This window comes from Antechinus flavipes, chromosome 2 (assembly GCF_016432865.1).
Source record: "Antechinus flavipes isolate AdamAnt ecotype Samford, QLD, Australia chromosome 2, AdamAnt_v2, whole genome shotgun sequence".
Classification (NCBI taxonomy): Eukaryota; Metazoa; Chordata; class Mammalia; order Dasyuromorphia; family Dasyuridae; genus Antechinus; species Antechinus flavipes.
Window position 1 is genome coordinate 153,751,450 of NC_067399.1, and position 20,169 is coordinate 153,771,618.

The following is a 20,169-nucleotide window of genomic DNA, read 5'->3' on the forward strand; positions in this document are numbered from 1 at the left end:
TGTTATGAATAATTCTTACTGTTGTTTACAAGAGATAGCTTCCTTACCAAACATGAAATTATAAATTAAGGTGCCAAGTTGATCTCTTATAGTTAGGTTACTGAGGTTTCAATGGTAATTTAATATAGTGAAATTTTTCCTATTTAAAAATGCTGCAATTAATTTGTTAGCTGAGGGTTTATATAGTCAGTGATATCTCTAGAATCTTTCTAAATATCTTTCCTTTTTAGGGAATTATAAGAAACAGAAAGTACAGAAGATTCCACTTTGCTTTTTCCTAGTTTGCCATTTGTAGTTTCACACATTTGATATGTGAAACCTTCACAAATCATTTTATTTTGGGATAACTGTAGTATCTTTTCTATGTTGCCTTTTTACTTCCAGATTAGTTGCATTTTACTATCATACTGCTCATTTAGTCTAAGGTCTAAGTCATCTTCCCTCCTTCCTCAAAATAAATGTGATATATCCAAGTTTCACTGAGGGTTTTAAATTATACTGTTTGTATGGTGTTTTGTGATTGCTAATTCATGTTTTCATAGGGCTTTAGGGCTTTCAAAGTACTTTCTCCATAAAACTGAAGCATATGATGCAAATATCATTTTATAAATAAGAAACTTTTAGAGATACTGTAGTCACATATCTAATGTCTTACAACTAGATCTCATACATGCCCAATGTGGCATTTGTCTTTACTATTAAGTTACTAATACTTTTTCACTACATAGTAAACTCAAGTACTTTGAGTAAGATTTGACCAAAAATGGTTGCCAAGGCATTCCAAGTTTTCAAATTTTCTTCAGACCTATACCACCAGAGACATATCATGGCCTATTAGTGCAGGGAATAACTTGGCTTTTTTGAAAGCTGTAACTCAAGCCAGATAGTAATGGAGGTATCTTATCCCTTCTAGATACCTGGGGATATATCTGATTTATACAAGATATACTGCCAACCAAAATTTTAGGTCAAATATGTCTAGCTTGACATATATTGAATAAATTTACAGTGTTTCTTGCAAGGTAGTAGTTGCACATCAACCTTTAGATATATATTGGGAATGAATGTCCTCTGATAATTTTCATTGAAAGGATGCCCCAGTGAGAATGCTGGACAGAATTTATGCTGAGATTTCACTTACTATTTTCAGGTCAAAGTGAAGATACCTCATTTCTACGAATTGATTACATGACAGTTTTATTGAACAAATATGACTCTCTCTTCCTACCCCACCTCCAGATCCTGAGAAACAAATTGCTCATTACCTTCTACATTGTCATTTAAAAAAGTAACTTCACTGATGGATTTATCATTGATGAAATCAGATGAGGAATACTTTTTCTGTGCTTTATACACTGCAGTAATAACATTTACTACATCTAAATTCACTACCTGCAAATTTACTAACAGATGAATTGGATGGAATCTTACTGGATCTAAAATCTGTTTATCAGAGAGTATCTTGTTCATTTTCTCAGTGAGGATGTAATAAGCAAAGGTATATTATTATGACAACCAAAGTATAAATTCTGAAAATTAGAAAAATCATAAGAATTAAAATCATTAAAATGGCAAAAACTACATGCAAAAATAAAATTTTATTTTTCTCCAAAAACACATTTTTCATAAGCTCTCTAAACATTTGATCAATTCTTCTGATACTATAAATGGAAAAGATTATTATAAGCAATATAACCAATAAAAATAAATGTAGAATTAGTTTTTACAACAACAGTTTGAAGCAATTAAGCACAGGCACAATTTGAAGCATCTAGTCCTTATAGATAGAAGCACATTTTATTTGAAGTCTTTAGAATGTTAAGGAATGTTAATAACAAATATAGAAAAGTATTCATAAAATAAAGAAAAATAACTAATTTGTTTTCAGTTGTCCAGAAAATGCATCAATTGATGTACCTACTGCTTTTAGTGCTCATTCAGTGGAGTATAACAAAATACTTTTGTCATTTACATGGCAGCTAAATGGCACAATGGACAAAGCACTAGGCCTGGAATCAGGAAGACCTGAATTCAAATCTTACCTCAAATACGTTAGCTTGTTACCCTGAGTAAGGCACTCCACCTGCTTCAGTTTCTACTAATGTGGCTGTGAAGATAAAGTGAGGTATTAAGTGTTTACTTAAATGCTTATTCCCATCTTCCCTTTTTCTATGGGAGTATGTTATAAAGGAGTTTGGAATTCTGTATATTTTCAAGATCATAGTTGGAAAAGTTTGAGTTCTGACTCTATAACCCCATTTGGGGTTTTCTTGGCAAAGAAACCTGGTATTTCCAGGTCATTTTACTGGTGAGGAATAAGATAAAGTTAGGTGAATTGCTCAGTCACACTGCTAAATAAATGTTGAACTTCATTATTCCTGACTTGATTGTTCAGCAGTCTATCCACTGTGCCACTTAGCTGCTAATGGTTATTTGGTCCAACCCATGCCTTAACAAGCAACATACTCAGCTTTTGCTTGAAAATATTTAATGACGGGAATATCTATTACCTCTTCTCATGGAAGCCCAGAATCCTTTTTGGATAGGTCCAATTGATCTAATCCTTCAAATTATAGCTTTTTTCGATCTTTGAATATAACTAATGCCCTTATTGTTTCATCCTGTTTCTTCAGGATCATTCTTCCTATGACAGTCTCAAAGGCCATCCTAGTTATGCCCATGAACTTTTGGTTGGTTACTTAAAAGTTCTCTTTAAATAAAGGTCCTAAAAATAATTTATTCCTTAGGTTCTCTTCCCTAAAATTGACAAACCAACCTTTCAAAATCAACACAGGTAGTTATTAGGATTTATGAAGGAAAAGACTACAGAATGCAGAAACAGATTGAAATTGATACTCCAGATGAATAGTAGTATAAAAGGGAAAGGATGCAAAAAATGTGAAAATTGAGGGGAGTTGACAATTCTTTTCCTCCCTCAACATATCTGATAATTGTATCAAGATTTTGAACTTGGTTAAGTGGAAGATGGTGGATAGTATCCTGATGAAATAATGTTGGAGGGGAGGCAAACTGATGACATCAGTTTTGGAAATGTTGAGTTTGAGATTCCTATAGAACACTAAAGATTCCTCAGTTCTCAACTACATCCTATAATAGGATGTACTATACATACATATAGAACAGTAGAAAACTCACTCTAAGAATTTATATTAACAAATATAGCACTCTTCCTGTTTTTTATATATAATTCCCACAAACTTCAGTATTGCTTCAAACAGCAATATCAATACTAATAAGGTGAAGTTGATGTTGGAATCCTTACTAACTGCTAACTAATTAGAGTTATGATAGTTACATTAACCAAGATTTCTCAATATTAGATATTGTACTATCATAATAAAATGTATTATGTACATATGTACATAATTAAAATGTAATTTCTACATCAGTTTCAAAAAATTTTCTGACAATACTGTGATTATCAGTATAGAAATAGATTAACAATTTATACAGTTGAATTAAATTATTTAAAAAACCGCTATTTTTAACATATAAAATATATATTATAAAAGTATTTTAATTTCAACAGTATACCACAAAATAGCTTACATAACCATTCATTTTATAAATTGTTTACACAATTAAAGATAATTGATTGTGCTTTAGTCACAATAACTACTCAGGTTTTATCTGAGTCTAGATTTCATTAAAATATTGGATATAAAGAATTTAATAATTATAGCACAGTGAACTTAAAGTAAACATTCATCAAAAGATTGAACAGGTAAAATTTTATTGTTCCTTAAAAAGTTACAAAAATTTAAGACCATCAAACGAATCATTAAATAAAAATCTAGCATCCAAATTCTTTCTGAGTGACTTTTTTTTTCCAAGAAAAAGCAGATTAAGTATATAGGTTTTTCCTCTCCAAAAAAAAAAAAAAAAAGTTTTTAAAAAAGCTGAAACCAATTTTTTACTCTGGATACAGAGCTAGAATGTAATTTTTTAAATTGTAGTTGTAATGGTGAAACTCAAGTCACTGTGATTATTTTACTAAAAATAGATTAAATGTGTGAACTAGTATAAGAAATGGTCAAATTACTGCCCAAAAGAGAAAAGACTTTTTTTCCAGAGAAACCTTTCATAAAGCACTTTCCAGTGATTTCTTGAAAACAAAATACAATCTCCCCCATACAATTTTTGTTCATAGAAAATTTAGCAAAATAACATTTAGAGGAAACACAAGGGATAGGTTAAAATATTTGACATGAACATATGGATTTTCGCTAAGGACCATATTTGAACCAAAGCTTTTCACCAAAATACAGCAAATTCAAAAAACGAACTTTAATCAGAGCTCAAATTGGACAAAAGTATGTTTGTTTTGTTAGTTAAAAGAATACCAGCAGCATGTGCCACAAAAGAGACTTTTCAAGGGACACCACGAGATAAAAACAAGCATTATTCTTTAAAGTTCAATGAATATAATTACACAGGGAATTTTAAATACCTGCTGAAATCTTTTAATTACCAAAATACAACCTAGTACTAAAAATTTAGAGTTGTGACCATTTAGAACATCTCAAGTAAGCATATGTTTGGAATTCTATAATATGTGCTTGTCATAAGAAAATTCTGATTTTAAATAATAAAGTCTGGATAATTATGCCTCTATCCAAAAGTAGCAATAAATCAGAAGGTGGGAAAATTTAGTAGTAGTCAAAGCTACTACAATGAACTCCAAATATTTACACAAACACTACATTTTGCCAGAAGAATAAAGCTACTATAGTCATCAACAAACTCTCAAATTCTTGCATAATCTTTTAGCACCTTGTCACAAAAACTGAACTACTGCTGGATTCTTTGGTAACAATTAGGCTTGGACTTTCAGAAATGACAAGATGTGTGTGATCTTATTTGTAGAGCCAATGAAGAGATATTATTGGATTTATGATTAAAAATTCTTAATTGGTCCTTTTCTGTGCCTAAGTGATACTAAAAATGAGCTCAATAATAAACTTTTTCAATATGAAAAAGGGTCTCATTACAATGATCCTAACGCTTCAATTATTTGGCTTGATTAATCAGGGAAGACACTTGGCAAAATATGGTCCCAACATTATTTCATCAAGGAATCAACTCAACTGGAAAAATATCCTAAGATTATCACATAAATATAATTTTACAGAAGGCTGGTGTGGATTGAGGCAATGAGAAGATTACAAAGGATATAGTAACAAAAAATTAAGAGAGTGAATTGATAATGGGTAAAAAACTAGGTTCAAAAGAGCTTATCTGAATGTTTTTAAAAAATAAGAATCAAGCCTTACAATAAAAACAACAGATCTACTCAAAGTAGAATTCTAATTGTTGAGGAAAGTGTAGTCAACAACATCATGCAGATCAGGGTCTGAAAACTGAGATTTTTAAAAATGTTTTGCTAAAGATGTGCAAGTACCATGGATTTCAGGAAAATCTGAGGATATCATTCATAAAAGCCCATTTTTTCTTTTGTGCCCAAGGGAAATTTTACGTCTATGCTACTGGCATGGTTCTGAGCACAGGCAATGTGTTCAAAGAAGTCTCTCCTATTTTGGATTTTCTCAGCAAACACTTGAGGCAATCATTCTATGTTTGACAAAGCATGAAGTGATGGTTGAATTGGGTCTGTCTGTGTATGAAGTACTGTAAGATCACTTAATGTGGTAGCTATGAGGGCTTCCTGGGGGACTACAGGATCATCTGATTTACAGTCTAAATCTGTAGGACTGTTTTCATGTAAAGCAGTCAGAGCTCCTTGGACTGCAGTCAAATTTTGAAAGTGGCCATTTTCTGCAAATGAGAGCAGCTTTTCAGATATTTTGGGTGATGGATAGTCTTCATCCATTTGTTCAGTTTTATGGCTATCTTCATTCTTGGGTGAACCTTCTACAATAACAAGGAAAGATTTCCACGGTGTATTCTTATCATGTATCTACAAAGAAAAGACAAATGTCATCATTAAATGATTCAAGGACTCTAGATTCAAATTAGTAGTGTATCTTCTGCTTAAACTGGGATTCTATGTACTTTAGGCTTTATCTCTACAAAATTGGATCTAGTACTAAGATAATTGGAAAATGCTTAAGAATCCTTGAAAAGAAAATGATTAACTTGCTTGGGCACATGGGAACTGAAATGAAATAAATTATCCAAATTCATCTGTCATAAGAAAAAGGGGAGCAGAGACGGAGGGGAAATTTAAATGAAATTATACTAAAATATAAGCCAAGAACCATAAGTATAAATTTAAAAGATCATGTCAACCTATAAATATCATTATATTTCTAAAGCTTGAAGAAAAAAGTTAAGGAAAGATGATGGGAGGAAACCTATGGAATACTCCTACTCAAAGAAGCTCTAATTCTTTTTTTTCTACCTAGAGGTCCTGAAACTGCTATTAGAAGCTGGAGAGGGAGAGAAATGTAATTCACTATCATAGAGCACACAAAGAAATAATAAGAGGCAAGAGGTAATATAAGGGAGAAAGGGAGGATGAGAGTGACCTATGTGGGCATCCTCTAATGTTCTGTTCAAGTAATCTTAGAAAGCTTTTAGTTCAGATTAGATTTCAGAAACTCTGAATTCCTGTTCAAGTTGGAGGAGATGTAAGAAGTTATGTTTAAATCCCAGAATGAAAATACCTTCTAAACTTATAGCCAACATAACATGGTGATAATAGATGAATAAAATAATAAATGGCATGGAATTGTCGAAGGGATTTGGAGAGCAGGGGAGGGGAAAGGAGGAAGAGAGTACTATCTGTTTCTTTCATTGCTATCACATGTGGAGGGCATAGGAGAGAAAACTGGCAAGATACTTCTTTCCAAAAGCTCATGATATTAGCATTCCCTTGGCTTGATGAGAAATAATTGTTATACTAATCCGAACAGACTATTTTTTTTTTTTGTAAAAAAAAGTAGAACACTGATCAAAATAGAAAACAGAATTAAGAAAATTTCAAACGGACCTATTTTGCTAGTTGTTAAAAGGCTCTCGTTTGAAATACAAACGCAGAGGAATCTAACAACTGTGGTATATTACATAAAGCTGCATTCAATATAAACTGCAACTTAAAAACTATTTAAAGTCAGTGACTTGTTTTTGTGTTAAATGTTTTAAGATTTGAAATACTTCTCATATTTTCACCTTCAATTTCTGATGTTCACTATTCTAAATTGCCCCAGTGCAATCTAGAAAAATAAAAAGTTCAAATAGGCCAATATTTTTATGTGGTGCTTTTATGTAATTTCTCTGAGCATACATACATACACACACATATATAAACATGCATATATTTATACATTTTTTCTTTCAAAGTGATTTCTTTTCAGGGGTGGAGTTTATATTGGACCAATTCCTGCCCTTGCAAATTATCACACCACTATTATTCCTCTCATAAAAATAAAGAATTGAAAAAGACTGTCTGGTGACTAACAAAACTATCTGACTTTACTTATATTTCTAATGTACTGGACTCACTTAACTGTAAAAAATACATTTCTAAATTGCCCCAGTGCCATAGCTCATTTATATAATTTTAGAAAAAGAAAGAGTTCAAATAGGCCAATATTTTCACGTGGTGCTTTTACGTAATTTCTCTGAGCACACACACATACATATATAAATGTATATGTATGTATTTATATTTTTTCTGCTTCCAAAGTGATTTCTTTTCAGGAATGGAGTTTACACGATCAATTTCTGGGCTTGCAATTATCACACTACTATTATTCTCAGAAAAAGAAAAGAACTGTTAGACTGCCTGGTACCTAAAAAATTATCTGACTTATAGTTCTAATGCACTGGCTCACTGAACTGTGAAAAATATATATCAGAGGGGAAGACAGCACATGAAAGAGAACATGTAAACCATGGATTCCCCCTTACGGAAGTGTGCCGCCGGAGAGTGGACTTGTCAGTGAAGGTGCGCCCACATGCATTGCACATAAATGGCTTCTCTCCTGTGTGGATGCGATGATGACGCTGCAAGGCATTAAGCTGTGTGAACTGCTTACCACACTGATCACAACAATATGGACGTTCACCTGAAAAAAAGAAATACTACTTATTGGTGAGGTTTCTGCTGCCAAATACAGCCACGATTTCATAAGCATGCTCTTAACTATGCCGTTTTCGAGGACACCATTAGGAAGAGAAAGGGAAAGTAAGATGGACTTGTTGGTGTTACACCAAGGCCCAAGTCCTGGGGTCCAAGCCATCTTGGTCAGGCACTTGTTGGTCCAGGATAGACTTTAGAAAGCCTGAATTCCAGTTCATGGTAAGAGAAGGAGAGAAATTTACATTTAATTCCCACCATGGAAGTTATCTTTTAAATGCAGAGCCAACACAACACAGTGAAGGAGGAGGAACAGAATGAAAGGGCATTATGAGAGTCCAGAAGGGGCACTGAATAAAGAAAAGTTTTTGACTCATTCCAATTTCTAAATAAAATTATACCCAATATCTTGAACCAGGGCCACAGATGGCATACCTGCAGGTAAACATTAGCTCTACCAACCAAATCACTATTAGAGTTTGCAGGAATCCAAGTCTTAGAAGGTCCAAGACTAGTTCTTCCCTCCCTATACCATGAATAAATTTACATATTTAGAAAAAAAAGTTATTTGATACATTTTTTTAAAAAATTTAAGTTGTCCCTTTCCTCCCCACCCATATTAATTGTGTGACTCTGGGAAATTCAAACCTTTCAGAATTCTAGGCAACACTCAAAAGACTTTGTGCCAATCTATACTGGTAGAAGTTATTCATCAGGGTGTTGCCTGGTACAATTACAGGTTCAAACCCTAGATGGATAGACAGAAGGACAAAAAGGCAGATGACAGATGAATATGCCTATAATTTTAATATAAATTATAACTAACATTTTCTTGTCTATAGGTCTCTGTCTACTAAAAAAAAAAATCTCATTATTTTGATACTTAGTTAAAAACTTCAAACACTGGCAGCTAGGTGGCGTAGTAGTTAGCGCCTCAGTCCTAAAGTCAGGAGGACCTGAGTTCAAATTTGATCTCATACAGTCAACACTTACTAGCTGTGTAACCCTGGGCAAATCACTTAACCCCAATTGCCTCAGCCAAAAAAACAATACAAAACAAAAAACAACTTTAAACAACAAGAGCACAGTTTTTATCATGACAACTAGAAAAAAAAAATGCTTAATTTCCTATTTCCAGGTTTAATTAGTTGCTATTCTGATCGACTCTTCCATTCCCATCTAGCCACACTAGCAGCCAGGAAACATTAAATGAAAAAAAAAATGACACTTTAACACCCTATGTCCTTAGTGAACAGAGTCAACTATGGAGTCAGGAAGACAAAGGTTAAAGTCCTGTCTCTTGAGACATCCTAGCTGAGTATGAACACAACCACAACCTCTCAATGCCCCCAAGCAACCCTTGAAGGCTTTCAGATTCCAATAATCTGTATTGGTGGAGAGTTTTCACACTGGGAGTTCTTTAGACTGATGAAGTCATTGGTTTGAACCAAAACCATAATCAATATTCCTACTGAAACAGTACAGTATTTTTTCAGGTTACAAATAAGACAGGCTATTCCATTATGAAAACTCACATATACGTGATTTTTAAGCATTCAATACGACTGATAAGCCTGGCTATGGCAATGATGATGATGAAGTTTAGGCTCTACTATCCCACCACCATCCCCAGAAAATTCCACTCTTCATGCACAGTTACTTATTTAGTAATAAATTGTTTTGAAATAGTAAAGGATCAAAACCTTTGTTGAGGCAGTAAAACCCAACAGGTACCATTTTCCAACTCTGCATAGGTTAAACAAAAAGCTGATTCAAACTCTAGTGACAGTGAAGGAGGAGTAGCACCAATGGAACAAAAAAGGAAAGGAAAATCTTTGAGGACTTCACATTCCTCATCCTCCCACAACCTTAGACCGATCCTTGGACTGATTCTAAAAAGGACTGAAGAAAAAGTCATGTCTGCCCCTATTGAGGGGGAAAGAAAAGAAGTGTGCTTGCTCACCTGGAGCTCACTTAGAGTGGCTGCACTGAGAACCACAACACAAAAAAGAACATTGTTGTCCGTGGGACAAAATGTTCTAAGGCACATACACAAAAAAGATTTTCGCACACATTTTGGGATGTAACCTATTTGTAAATTGAAGATACTTTGTTTGCAAAATGAGTGCCTTCTCCATACTAGTTCAAGTCATACCTGTATGGACTTTAATATGCTGGTAAAGTGAATTCCTCTGTGCAAATGTTCTGAAGCAAACTTCACATTTAAAGGGTTTAGATCCTGTGTGAATCCGATTATGATGTTTCAAATACTCCTTAGAAGCAAAACTTTTGCCACATGTTTCACACATAAAAGGTCTTTCCCCTAATGAAACATTAAAAAAAATTTAAACAAAAATTTATACTAATATAAAGTAGCAACAAAAACAAATGGTATTTATATCAACATGTATATTGGTAAATTATCACTGCCAATAACCTATACCAATTCAATAATAACAATTATAAGTAAATGAGCTGGTTACACGGTAAGGCACAACATGGTAAGGCACAACATGGTAAGGCTGGAGTGTAAAATATTTTCCATACCTACTCAAGATTCTACAGGTTAAAAGCATTTTTGTCATGGATTCCCTTAGCAGTCTGAATTTTTATGGGCTTCTCCAAAAGTTTTAAAAGAAATAAAATATATCAAATAAAAAAGGAAACTAATGATCTTGAAATTCAATTATCAAGTATTATAGAAAAAAAAAGTTCATAGACCTCAGATTAAGCATTCCTGCACCAGAAGTAGAAGTACTGCTTTAGATAGTTTTAATTTTTTAACTTTTTTATGTATTCCCTTGAATAAAAGAGTTATAGAAAAAAGATTCTGGAAAGATGACAGAATAACATAAGTATTTATCTGACTCTCCCAAATTCCCCTACAAATAATTTAAAATAATGCCTTAAAGGGAATTTTAGAGCAGAGTGGCAGAAACAATTAAAAGTTGGGGTAAAGCAGCTTCTAGTCTAAGACAATTGAAAGGAAATTAGGAAAGACCTGACCTCCTGGAGAAGGGGTCTGCATTGAATGAAGTTGCAGATATATCCCTATCACCAAATAACAAGGAGGGAGGTGGGGGGAGAGGAAAGAGAACTGTGGATGGCAGTCTCACCTTTAGGAACTTTTGCCTTACAGTGTAGGAGTCAGACAATTGACTGAGAAAAGAACAAAGGGCCTAAACTAGCATTGGAGCCCAGGTGTGGTGATCAGAGGTGGAATCAAGCTGTAGCTATGGGCAAGGAGGAGTGAGAACACAATGGTAAATGTGATGGCAGAAGATGAAGGACTCTCTTATCTGTGGTTCCATTCAAGGGAGTACTGAGTTCCTACTTCCAGGGCAAAGGTGTGAGTTGCAGTTTGCAGCTCTTGAAGAGATCAGGGAAAGTAATAGCATTTGGGGTGACAGTGTTGCTGGGGACCTTGATCACAGCTAAAAAGGAGTATCTGATATCAGGAGCCCAAATAGAGTTCAGAAAACTAGAGCGTGAAAAACCCTGAAGCCTGAGACATTATTTCCCCACACCCTGGGTCTAGAGGCTGATTTGAAAATAAAATTATAAGCCAAGAAATAAGCCGCCAAAAATAATGAGTAAGCAAAAGCGAGAGCCTAACCATAGATAACTACAGTGATAAAGAACAGGATTCAAGCTCAGAATATAATGAAGTGAAAAACAATTACTTTAAGATGCTACAAAGAAAAATATAAGATGGTCACACACCCAAAAAAAGCATTCTTGGAAGAACTCAAAAAGGACTTTTAAAATCAAGTAAGAGAGGTTAAGAAAAATCAAAAGAAAAAAAAAAGTAATGCAAGAAAATCAAGAAAATAATGTCAACCAATTGAAAAAGAAGAACCTAAAACTTACCAAAGAAAATAACTCCTTAAAATTTAGAATTGGGCAAGGGGAAGCTGGTGACTTTATAAGATATCAAGAAATAATAAAATTAAAAGAATGGGGAAAAAAAGAAAAAAAATTCAAATATCTCATTAGAAAAACAAATGCTTATCAAGATAAGTTTTAAACCTATACATAACTTAGTCATAAAAGATGGTATCTTAAGCAAATTAAAGGAAAAAAGAAGAAACTGTTTTTCACAACTGTGGATAGAAGAAAAATTTGTGACCAAACAAGTGATAAGATAAAAATGGAATTTTTGATTATATAAAATTTATTTTGTCATGTAAAAATATTAAGTGAGAAAATATTTGCAGCTAATTTCTCTGCTAAAGGTATCATATTCAAAATATGTAACTAACTGGTTCAAATTTATAAAAACAAAAGCTATTCTCCAAAAGATAAATGACCAAAGAATAAGTTTCAAAGGAAGTAATCCAAAAAAATCAAGTCACACTGGAAAAAATGCTCCAAAATCACTACTAATTAGGAAAATGAGAATTAAAACAATCCTAAGATTCCATTTCACACCATCCAACTGAGAAAGAAGAAAAGTAAAATGACAAAAGAAATTAAACTGATTCCATGTCATTTTTAAACTGATCCTACTTAAAATCAATTGATTTTGTTCTATAGCTACTTAAGTCATGGTTCTTTGTCTCTGAACTTCGTTCAAAAATTTAGCTGGCTTGTAATATTTAGGAATTTATTCAGGAATTTAGGAATAAAGTTTAGGAATTCAGTTCTGGTATACTAATCACACTGTATTCTAGCCTCAAGGAAAATCTGCTATCCTTGAAGAAAGTAGGTAGACATCCCAGAATCTAATCCACTATCTCTAGATATAAGGGGAAGAAGGGAAAAAGGAAGAAGGAAGGGAAGAAGGGAAGAAGAGCAGGGAGGAGTAGAGATGGAGAGGAAGGAAGAAAGAATTTTTCTTTTATTCTTGAGGAAAAGAGGGAATGAGGAGCTAATTTGGACAGCCTCCACACATCTCTCAAAAAAAAAAAAAAAAAAAGAGAGAGACAGAAACATTTTAAAAACATAAGCATCTGTATTTCTGTATCCTACCAATAAAACCTAGCTGGAAAAGACAGAAAAATTCCAACACAAAAACTTCAGAATACTAATATATTTGGTAAGTTATTGGGAACGGAAGACAGGCTAGAAGGAAGCTTAGGTAAACACTTCATAGAATTTGAAAATAAAGTTAAACTACACATTTAAAAAAAAAAAAACTGAACTAAGAATCTCATTTTTATAGCTGAAGAGATATCACAAACCAAATGAAATTCCAAAACAAAATAAAACCAAACCAACATATATATCAAGTGAGTCCTGTTTTTTTAAAGTTATTATTGTCATTAAAATACATTTGAATAGGAAATTTAATTATTTTGTCCTCTTTTGGCCATCTGTAAAACTAAAGGATGTTACACATTTCTAAATTTCTTTTAAGTTCTAACATTAGCGATTCTGTGACTTTTTCTTTTATAGGTATGACAACAGCATACTTACCTGTATGACACCTTTTATGATATATCAGCATGTGGTTTTGAGTGAATCTTGCACCACATTCATCACAGACAAAAGGTTTTTCACCAGTATGAATTCTGAAATTACAACAGTATAATTCAGAATGCTTTTAACTTCAATTTTTTGGGCCTGTCTCTCTCTAAGAAAAGTGCCCCCCCCCCATTCTAATCTTCTTGAAATAAATTAATCTTGATCAAAACCATCTTTAACAGACCAATGAAAAGTTTAAAATAAATGGAGCTATCATCTTCACAAAAAAACCCTCAAAAACTAACATGACTCTAATATAATCACTCTGAATTTTCATTTACATCTGTTGGTTCATTTTAAAAGATATCTGTAAAGAGACCACATCTTCATATAATTTTAATTTAAATAAATTTTTTCATAAACTGCACAACTGCCACTATCTCAAGTTATACTCATTAATAAAACTTCTATAGTATCATCAATCGTAAGTATCTAAATGAACCATTTAATTTTTTTAAATTTTAGTTTTTTTTATTGTAATTGAGAATTTTTAATTCTCAAGAAAAAAGTAAGCTAGCACATCTCACTTTCTAAGGAACCATTTTTTTTTTGGATAAACTGTTACATATTTTCCAACTGTTAAGAAACTTATGATAATGCCTCATTTTTATGTGCTATCAGCAGTTAAAATGACTTTAACATATAAACCTGATATTACTTTAAAAATATGTATGCATTATGAAACTCTTTTATACTTCTGTCTCCACAGTCCTCCCTAACCCAAAAGGCTGAGTATGGTATTTCCCATTCTACACATTTTTAAAAGTCAATTCTTTTTGCCTCAGAGGTAGAGACCCCGGTAATTACAAGAGTTCTGATTGTTACCGATTCACCTCCAAATATAAGGCATTAGGAAAACTTCAGATCATTTTAAAAAATGCTTAAAGTGATTGCTATGATAATTTATTAAGTGTAATTTATTGTGTCTTTTAACAAACTCAACTAGATACTAAAAAAAGAAAAACCTATCGCATTTCCCTTCCCAGTACAAGAGCTTGCATAATTAAGCAAGTAATAAATCTTCATTCATTGCTTCCTAAGTGTAGGCATTGAGATAATAGTATTTTAAAATTCAAATGTGGAATTATGTTACAAGTTTTCAGGTATACTGGCTGGGGGCCCCCTAGTGGATGAGGCATCCCATTGCAGTCTCTTCATACTTGATTGTTGTTAATAATTATAGAAGAATAAATTTCAACTCTACCTTGGAAAACAAGGGGGAAACAACCCTTAAGCCACAGATCTTCTAGTTACATAGTGCTGGATTACAAACAAGTGTTCTGAGAACTATCCAAGCCCTCTACTGTAGCTTGCAGCCAATATTGATAAGTTCTTCAGGTCAGATAGGAGCAGAGTTTAAATTTAACCAATTAGATCAGGAATTCTTAACTTTATATTGCCATGAACCACTTTGGAAGTTGGCTTAAGTCAATGGGCCATTTCTCAGAATAATATTTTTAAATGCATAACATACACAAGATTACTAAGAAAACTAATTATATCAAAATATTTTTTAAAAAAATTCATGGATCCTACATTAAGAAATTTTGCTTTAAATTTGTAAAAATGACAAATTAAGCCCTGCAATTTCTAGATGAATATTCCATCCAGATTCGCAAATCCAGAAGAAGTCCATTACTTCAGCCTTTAAAAGGTCTTAATTCAAATAGGCAAAAACAAAACAAAACAAAAAATAAACCATCTGGCCAAAGTTATGGTTTAAAGCATGAAAACCCTATCTGCAAATAAAAGACTGTACTTTACAAGAATGTTTCCTTCTAAAGTCTCAAAGTGTTATGTGAGTCTCCATTTTCTAACCTTTTCTACAAGTACAGTGAAGTCTAGTCATACCTCATGTGTGTTTTCAGGGCAGAAGGCTGAGAAAACTTAGCTTCACACTCAGTGCACCCATATGGTTTGTCCCCTGTGTGAGTTCGTTCATGAAGCCTCAGAGCTGTTTTGGAGCTCAAGCCTTTGCCACACTGCTGGCACTGATGGCGCTCCCCACCACCTTCATGAACCTGAAGAATATGCCTTTTAACATCTTTTTTCCTCTTGAATTTTTTTCCACAGAGTTCACAAGGGAAATGGCGCTCACTGCTATGAACATGACGCTGATGACTCTTCAAATTACAGCGGTTGGCAAATGTCTGGCTGCACGTATCACAGCGATAAATTATTTCAGCAGCAATGCCATGATTGTGTTTGATGTGTTTCAGGAAACTCTTCTCATAGAGAAACTCCTTTTCACAAGTGGTACACTTAAAATTGCTCTTTTTCTTATCATCTTCTTCCTCAGCTTTTTTCAAAGCTTCCTCTAACTCAAAGCCGGCATCACTTTCCTCATTCTTTGGCTCCACATTTTTTGACACTGGCTCTATAACCATTTCCACATCCAGTATGCTTTGGTCTTCTGGGGATTTGTTCTCCCCAACATCATCTGTAGCACTTTTTTGCTGTTCTCTGAGTCTCCTTGTATATTTCTTCTTAGGGATTTCCACAAATACCTTCCTCCCAGCCAGCCTTCCACTAGCTCTTCTAATTTTAGGATAGGGAGGTTTCATAACTTCTTTTTTCTTATCTACTTTGTCCTTTGACTTTCTCAGTGGTGTCTGTGGTATTAAACCATTGCTATTTCTTTCGACAGGATAATCTGAAGAATCAGAAAGGCTATCAGTGTTAGGGACTTCTACCATTATACTAGCCTTAGAATCAAGTAGAACATCATTTTTTTGAGAGTTATTATTCTCTCCTGGCTCCTGAGACTCTGAAAAGTTCTGAAGCTCTAAAAGTACAGATTCCAACATTTGTTTCTTTAACTGAAAACAAGTTTCAGATAAGTCTAAACACTTAAGTTTTTCAGCCATTTCCAACATTCTCTGCACACGGTCTTCTTCTACCTGGACCTTTGCAGTATAGACAAATTCAAGGAAAGAAGCAAAGTCAACAACTTGTACTTCATTTAAATATACATTTGTCCTTGTTCCATCCATGTTCGATTCATTAAGGAACATCTCCTTAAAAAACTTGCTTGTGGCTGCCAGTACAGCTTTATGAGCCACAAATTCTTCTCGTACACCTTGATATTCCACACTAACAGTCACATCACACAAGTGACCAAGAAGACGTAATTGGTGCATTTCATTCAAAAGATTAATTGGCGATGATTTGGACTGTAGTAGAACTGCACCACTTTCCATCTTTTTTCTTTCTGAAAACAGCTTGAAAAGAAAAAGTTAGTTAAAAATAGCATCAACTATTGACATTGAAATACTAAACAATTAAATGTATTATTTTAATTTTATAGGGAATATAAAAAGTTCAATGGTTAGTCATTCCTTCTCCTGCCCCATCTACTCTTTTATCTATTCTCTATAAGAGCTCATCTAAAGGATTTCAATGTGTAGATGACTCCCATGGGCTTCAATCCCAATGAACACTTCATTTCCACCCCTCAAACTATCACTACATTTTAAGTATAGCAGGCTCTGATAGGTGGGATTGTTTTATCTTGATCCAGACCTTCATTCCCCTGGCCATCTTTAGAGCATAACAAAATTCCTGCACCTGACCCCTGCTTTCTATCATCCCTTTATGTGATGTGTTTCCCTATTACAACATAAATTTCTGAAATAAATGTTTTAATCTATAACACTTATCATTTGAATTATTTGAATCAACAGAAATTGAATTCCAGGTAGGTATTTCAAATACCCTGAAGAAAATAATATTCCTTCTATTCAAACTATTCTCTACTTTCAAGTTATTAAAGAAATTATAATTGTTTTCTTAGTTACTTACAATTTTAAAATATCAGAATAATGTTCCTATGATAACTTTCACTGGTATCTTAATAGTAATGAATTAAAATCCTTAACCTGTTGTTCATGGTTATCCATAACTCAATTAATTCATAAATCTGATGTCAACATTTCTCTTCCATTACTTCCCTAATAAACAGCCCACCGGTGTCTAGCTCCCTTAACATGCTATAACATTTCTTTGCTCTTTGTAGAATGTTCCTCTAATTCTTTTACAATTCTTCATGTGTTACTATTTTCCAATTCCAATTCAAGTCTCACACCTTCAAAGATGTATTCCCAGATTGTCCCATAATTAGCCTCACTCAAGTCACTTAGCTTAAGAAACTTTATTGTTATTTATGTATGTATAACCTCTCCTCTTTTACTTATCTTTGTATCACCTTACATATAGTAGATACACACAAAAAAAGTTATTTGTTGATATTAGGTATGAAAATCGGTGGACTTAATGTAAACACAACAAACCACGAAATCCTAATTTAAATTTGGCTGGGCCACCTGATTTCAAGGTTTTTTAACAGGATCATTAGAACCTCAGAAAGAAAACCAAATCTATCACATATGTACTTGTCTCCTATCACCTTAGCAGAGAAACAGAGGAGGAAAAGGGACTTCTGATTTCACAAAGTTGGAAGACAGCAGACCATGCAGTTCTTCTCCCTTACCTAAGGACAGGTTTTGCACCTGCACTACAGAAGGGGGCCGACCACCTGACTCAGATCCCGGACCGCATGAAGCCCAAGGACGGGCCAAAGGGCTGCCCGGCCCAAACTGGCCGGAATAGGGTGGCCGCGAGCAGGGAGAGGGGAGGGTACTGCCCCAATCCCGGGTAATTTGCCCTCACTGGGTGCCGCGCGTCCTTATTGGGGCCCCTCCCACCCCCGCCCGGCGCTTTCGCTCGCCGGCTCCCGGGGCCCCAAGTCGCGCGCCCCTTCACCTAGGCCCGCGGGGGCGCCTCCACCACACAGTCGGGCCAAGAAGGACCAAGGGCAGCCACGGTTACGGGGGAAGCTTGGAACCGGCTGGGACGCTGCTCTAGAGGCCGGGGCCGGGACACTCACCCGGCACCGAACATCCGCCTGGACGAGGTCCGGGTAGTACGGATGTGGGGAGAAGGCAAAGGGGCAGAAGGAGGAGGCGGCCGCCCGGGCAGCTCGCCTCCCTTCGGCTCGCAGCTCATTGGCTGCTGGGGCGCTCCCTCCCTCCCCAACCCTCCTGCTCCACTGCACGCGCCCCTCCCTCACCGGCCGTTGCCCCAGCCTCTCCCCGCTCCCCTAGGGAGGAGGGGGTTGGGGGGCGCGCTTTCCCAGTTCTTTTCCTATGGCGCCCGCCCACAGCAACTATCACAGCGATTTCGGGACCGCCATCTTGGGTCATATGGCATGACCACGCTTGGGTCACGTGGCGGACTGCGCTTCATTACGTCATGGGTACCTAGCAGAGCCACTAGATTAGGTTGTACTTTGCTACCTCGAAAAGCTTTCTGGGTGGTATCCTAGTAGTTATCTCCGCGGCGGGCGCTCCCATTACAGCTCCCTTTGAGCCAACCCGGGTGGCCGGTGGAGGATCTGGTTAACAGCAGATTTCTGTCCAAGGGGCTTCCTTTCCTTCGGCTCCGCGGCGATCCCGGGAGAGGAGGGCGCGGCACCTCGTCTAGGCCCGGGACAGCACTCAAATACTCAAACCCCTAAATGCCTCATTTCTCTTTTGTGCGGACCCGGCAAAGCTGCTAGTCACTGGGTAACAACTCAGGCCTAAAGTGAAAGTCTTGTCTTCCAGACTAACTCTCTCTTCTAGTCGGTGCGCCCAGACTCTCCCAGTCACCAAACCCTGTCCCTGCCCAAACTCCAAACATTCATGTGGGCTGCTCCCTAATTTGATAACCTTCCTCAAAGTCCTTTAAATAAAAAATAAAAGTCATTGAGACCTTTTTAATACGTAATCCTATCTTTGTTCGGCATCCACAGTGTAAGTGTGGGGCGTCTTGGGAGGCTTCTCTCTGCAAGTGAAGATTGTTCCCTAATAGGAAGGGAATCTTAGATTCATTCTAAGACAACAAGGAAGTGCAAATGTTAAAGGTACACAGAAGTGTAAATACAAAGTACTAAAAGGCCTCTGGGGCATGAAAATAGAACCCTAGAGTCAAGTAAGGGAAAAACTCAGACCAATGTTCGAGTGTAAGTGCAAAGAGCTGTGCTAGGTTCTCGGGATACAAAGGAAAAAAATTGGTAGAGTGTCCTGACCTCTAGCAATGGACTGAGATCTTGGGCCCTTGGAACTTTTGAGACCAGCACTGCACTCTACACTGCTTTCATTTAATCACCTGCTTTATTAGGTCAGTGCCTGTAGGATGTCATTGCATTTAAATTGGTGATAACTTAGATAAGTAGTTTTTGTTTTTTTTTTTAATTGAAAAAAAATTTATAATTTAGCCCCACATCTTTATCAATAGAAGCCGCTAGGTGGCGCGGTGAATAGAGTAACACAGAGTCAGGAAGACTCACCTTCCTGAGTTCAAATCCAGCCTCAGATACTTCCTGCCTGTGTGACCCTGGGCAAGGTACTTAACCCGGTTCACCTCAGTTTCCTCATCTGTAAAATGAGCTGGAGAAGAAAATGGAAAATCACTCCAGAATCTTCACCAGGAAAACCCCAAACGAGACTACGAAGTCAGACACGATTGAAATGACTGAACGACAGACTTTGTCAATGGCTTTGCATCTTACCTAGGTATTTGCTTTAAAATGCTGATTCCCATAGCTAACAGCTTAGAAAAGTTATTGCTTAAAGTTAAACAGTAGATTAGTCTTACCTATA

At 35.5% G+C, this 20,169-nt stretch overlaps 1 protein-coding gene across 3 annotated transcripts; it reads right to left on the bottom strand.

Annotated features, from left to right (window-relative positions):
* Positions 1–1,579: 1,579 nt before the first annotated feature.
* GZF1 (GDNF inducible zinc finger protein 1) lies at positions 1,580–19,814 on the bottom strand. 3 transcript variants are annotated; one of them, XM_051975838.1, is made up of 6 exons: positions 18,597–19,814; positions 15,380–16,739; positions 13,481–13,575; positions 10,218–10,385; positions 7,894–8,051; positions 1,580–5,938 (listed from the first exon to the last, which is right to left on the bottom strand). In XM_051975838.1, the coding sequence occupies exons 1-6, from the start codon at positions 18,727–18,729 to the stop codon at positions 5,588–5,590; spliced, it is 2,265 nt and encodes a 754-aa protein (XP_051831798.1). In that variant the 5' UTR covers positions 18,730–19,814; the 3' UTR covers positions 1,580–5,587. The 3 variants fall into 3 exon arrangements, with proteins under 3 accessions (XP_051831798.1, XP_051831799.1, XP_051831800.1); XM_051975839.1 differs by having other exon boundaries at positions 15,380–16,749; positions 18,597–18,693; XM_051975840.1 differs by lacking the exon at positions 18,597–19,814 and adding an exon at positions 18,414–18,580 and having other exon boundaries at positions 15,380–16,749.
* Between the last annotated feature and the right edge of the window lie 355 nt (positions 19,815–20,169).

Excerpts from the sequence above, each read along its gene's own strand:
- GZF1 (XM_051975838.1), bottom strand. The coding sequence starts at position 18,729 with ATGACCCAAGATGGCGGTCCCGAAATCGCTGTGATAGTTGCTGTGGGC. Across the intron at positions 10,386-13,480 it reads TCATAAAAGGTGTCATACAG|GGGAAAGACCTTTTATGTGT; the intron begins GTAAGTATGCTG and ends ATGTTTCATTAG. Across the intron at positions 8,052-10,217 it reads GCATATTAAAGTCCATACAG|GTGAACGTCCATATTGTTGT; the intron begins GTATGACTTGAA and ends TCTTTTTTTCAG.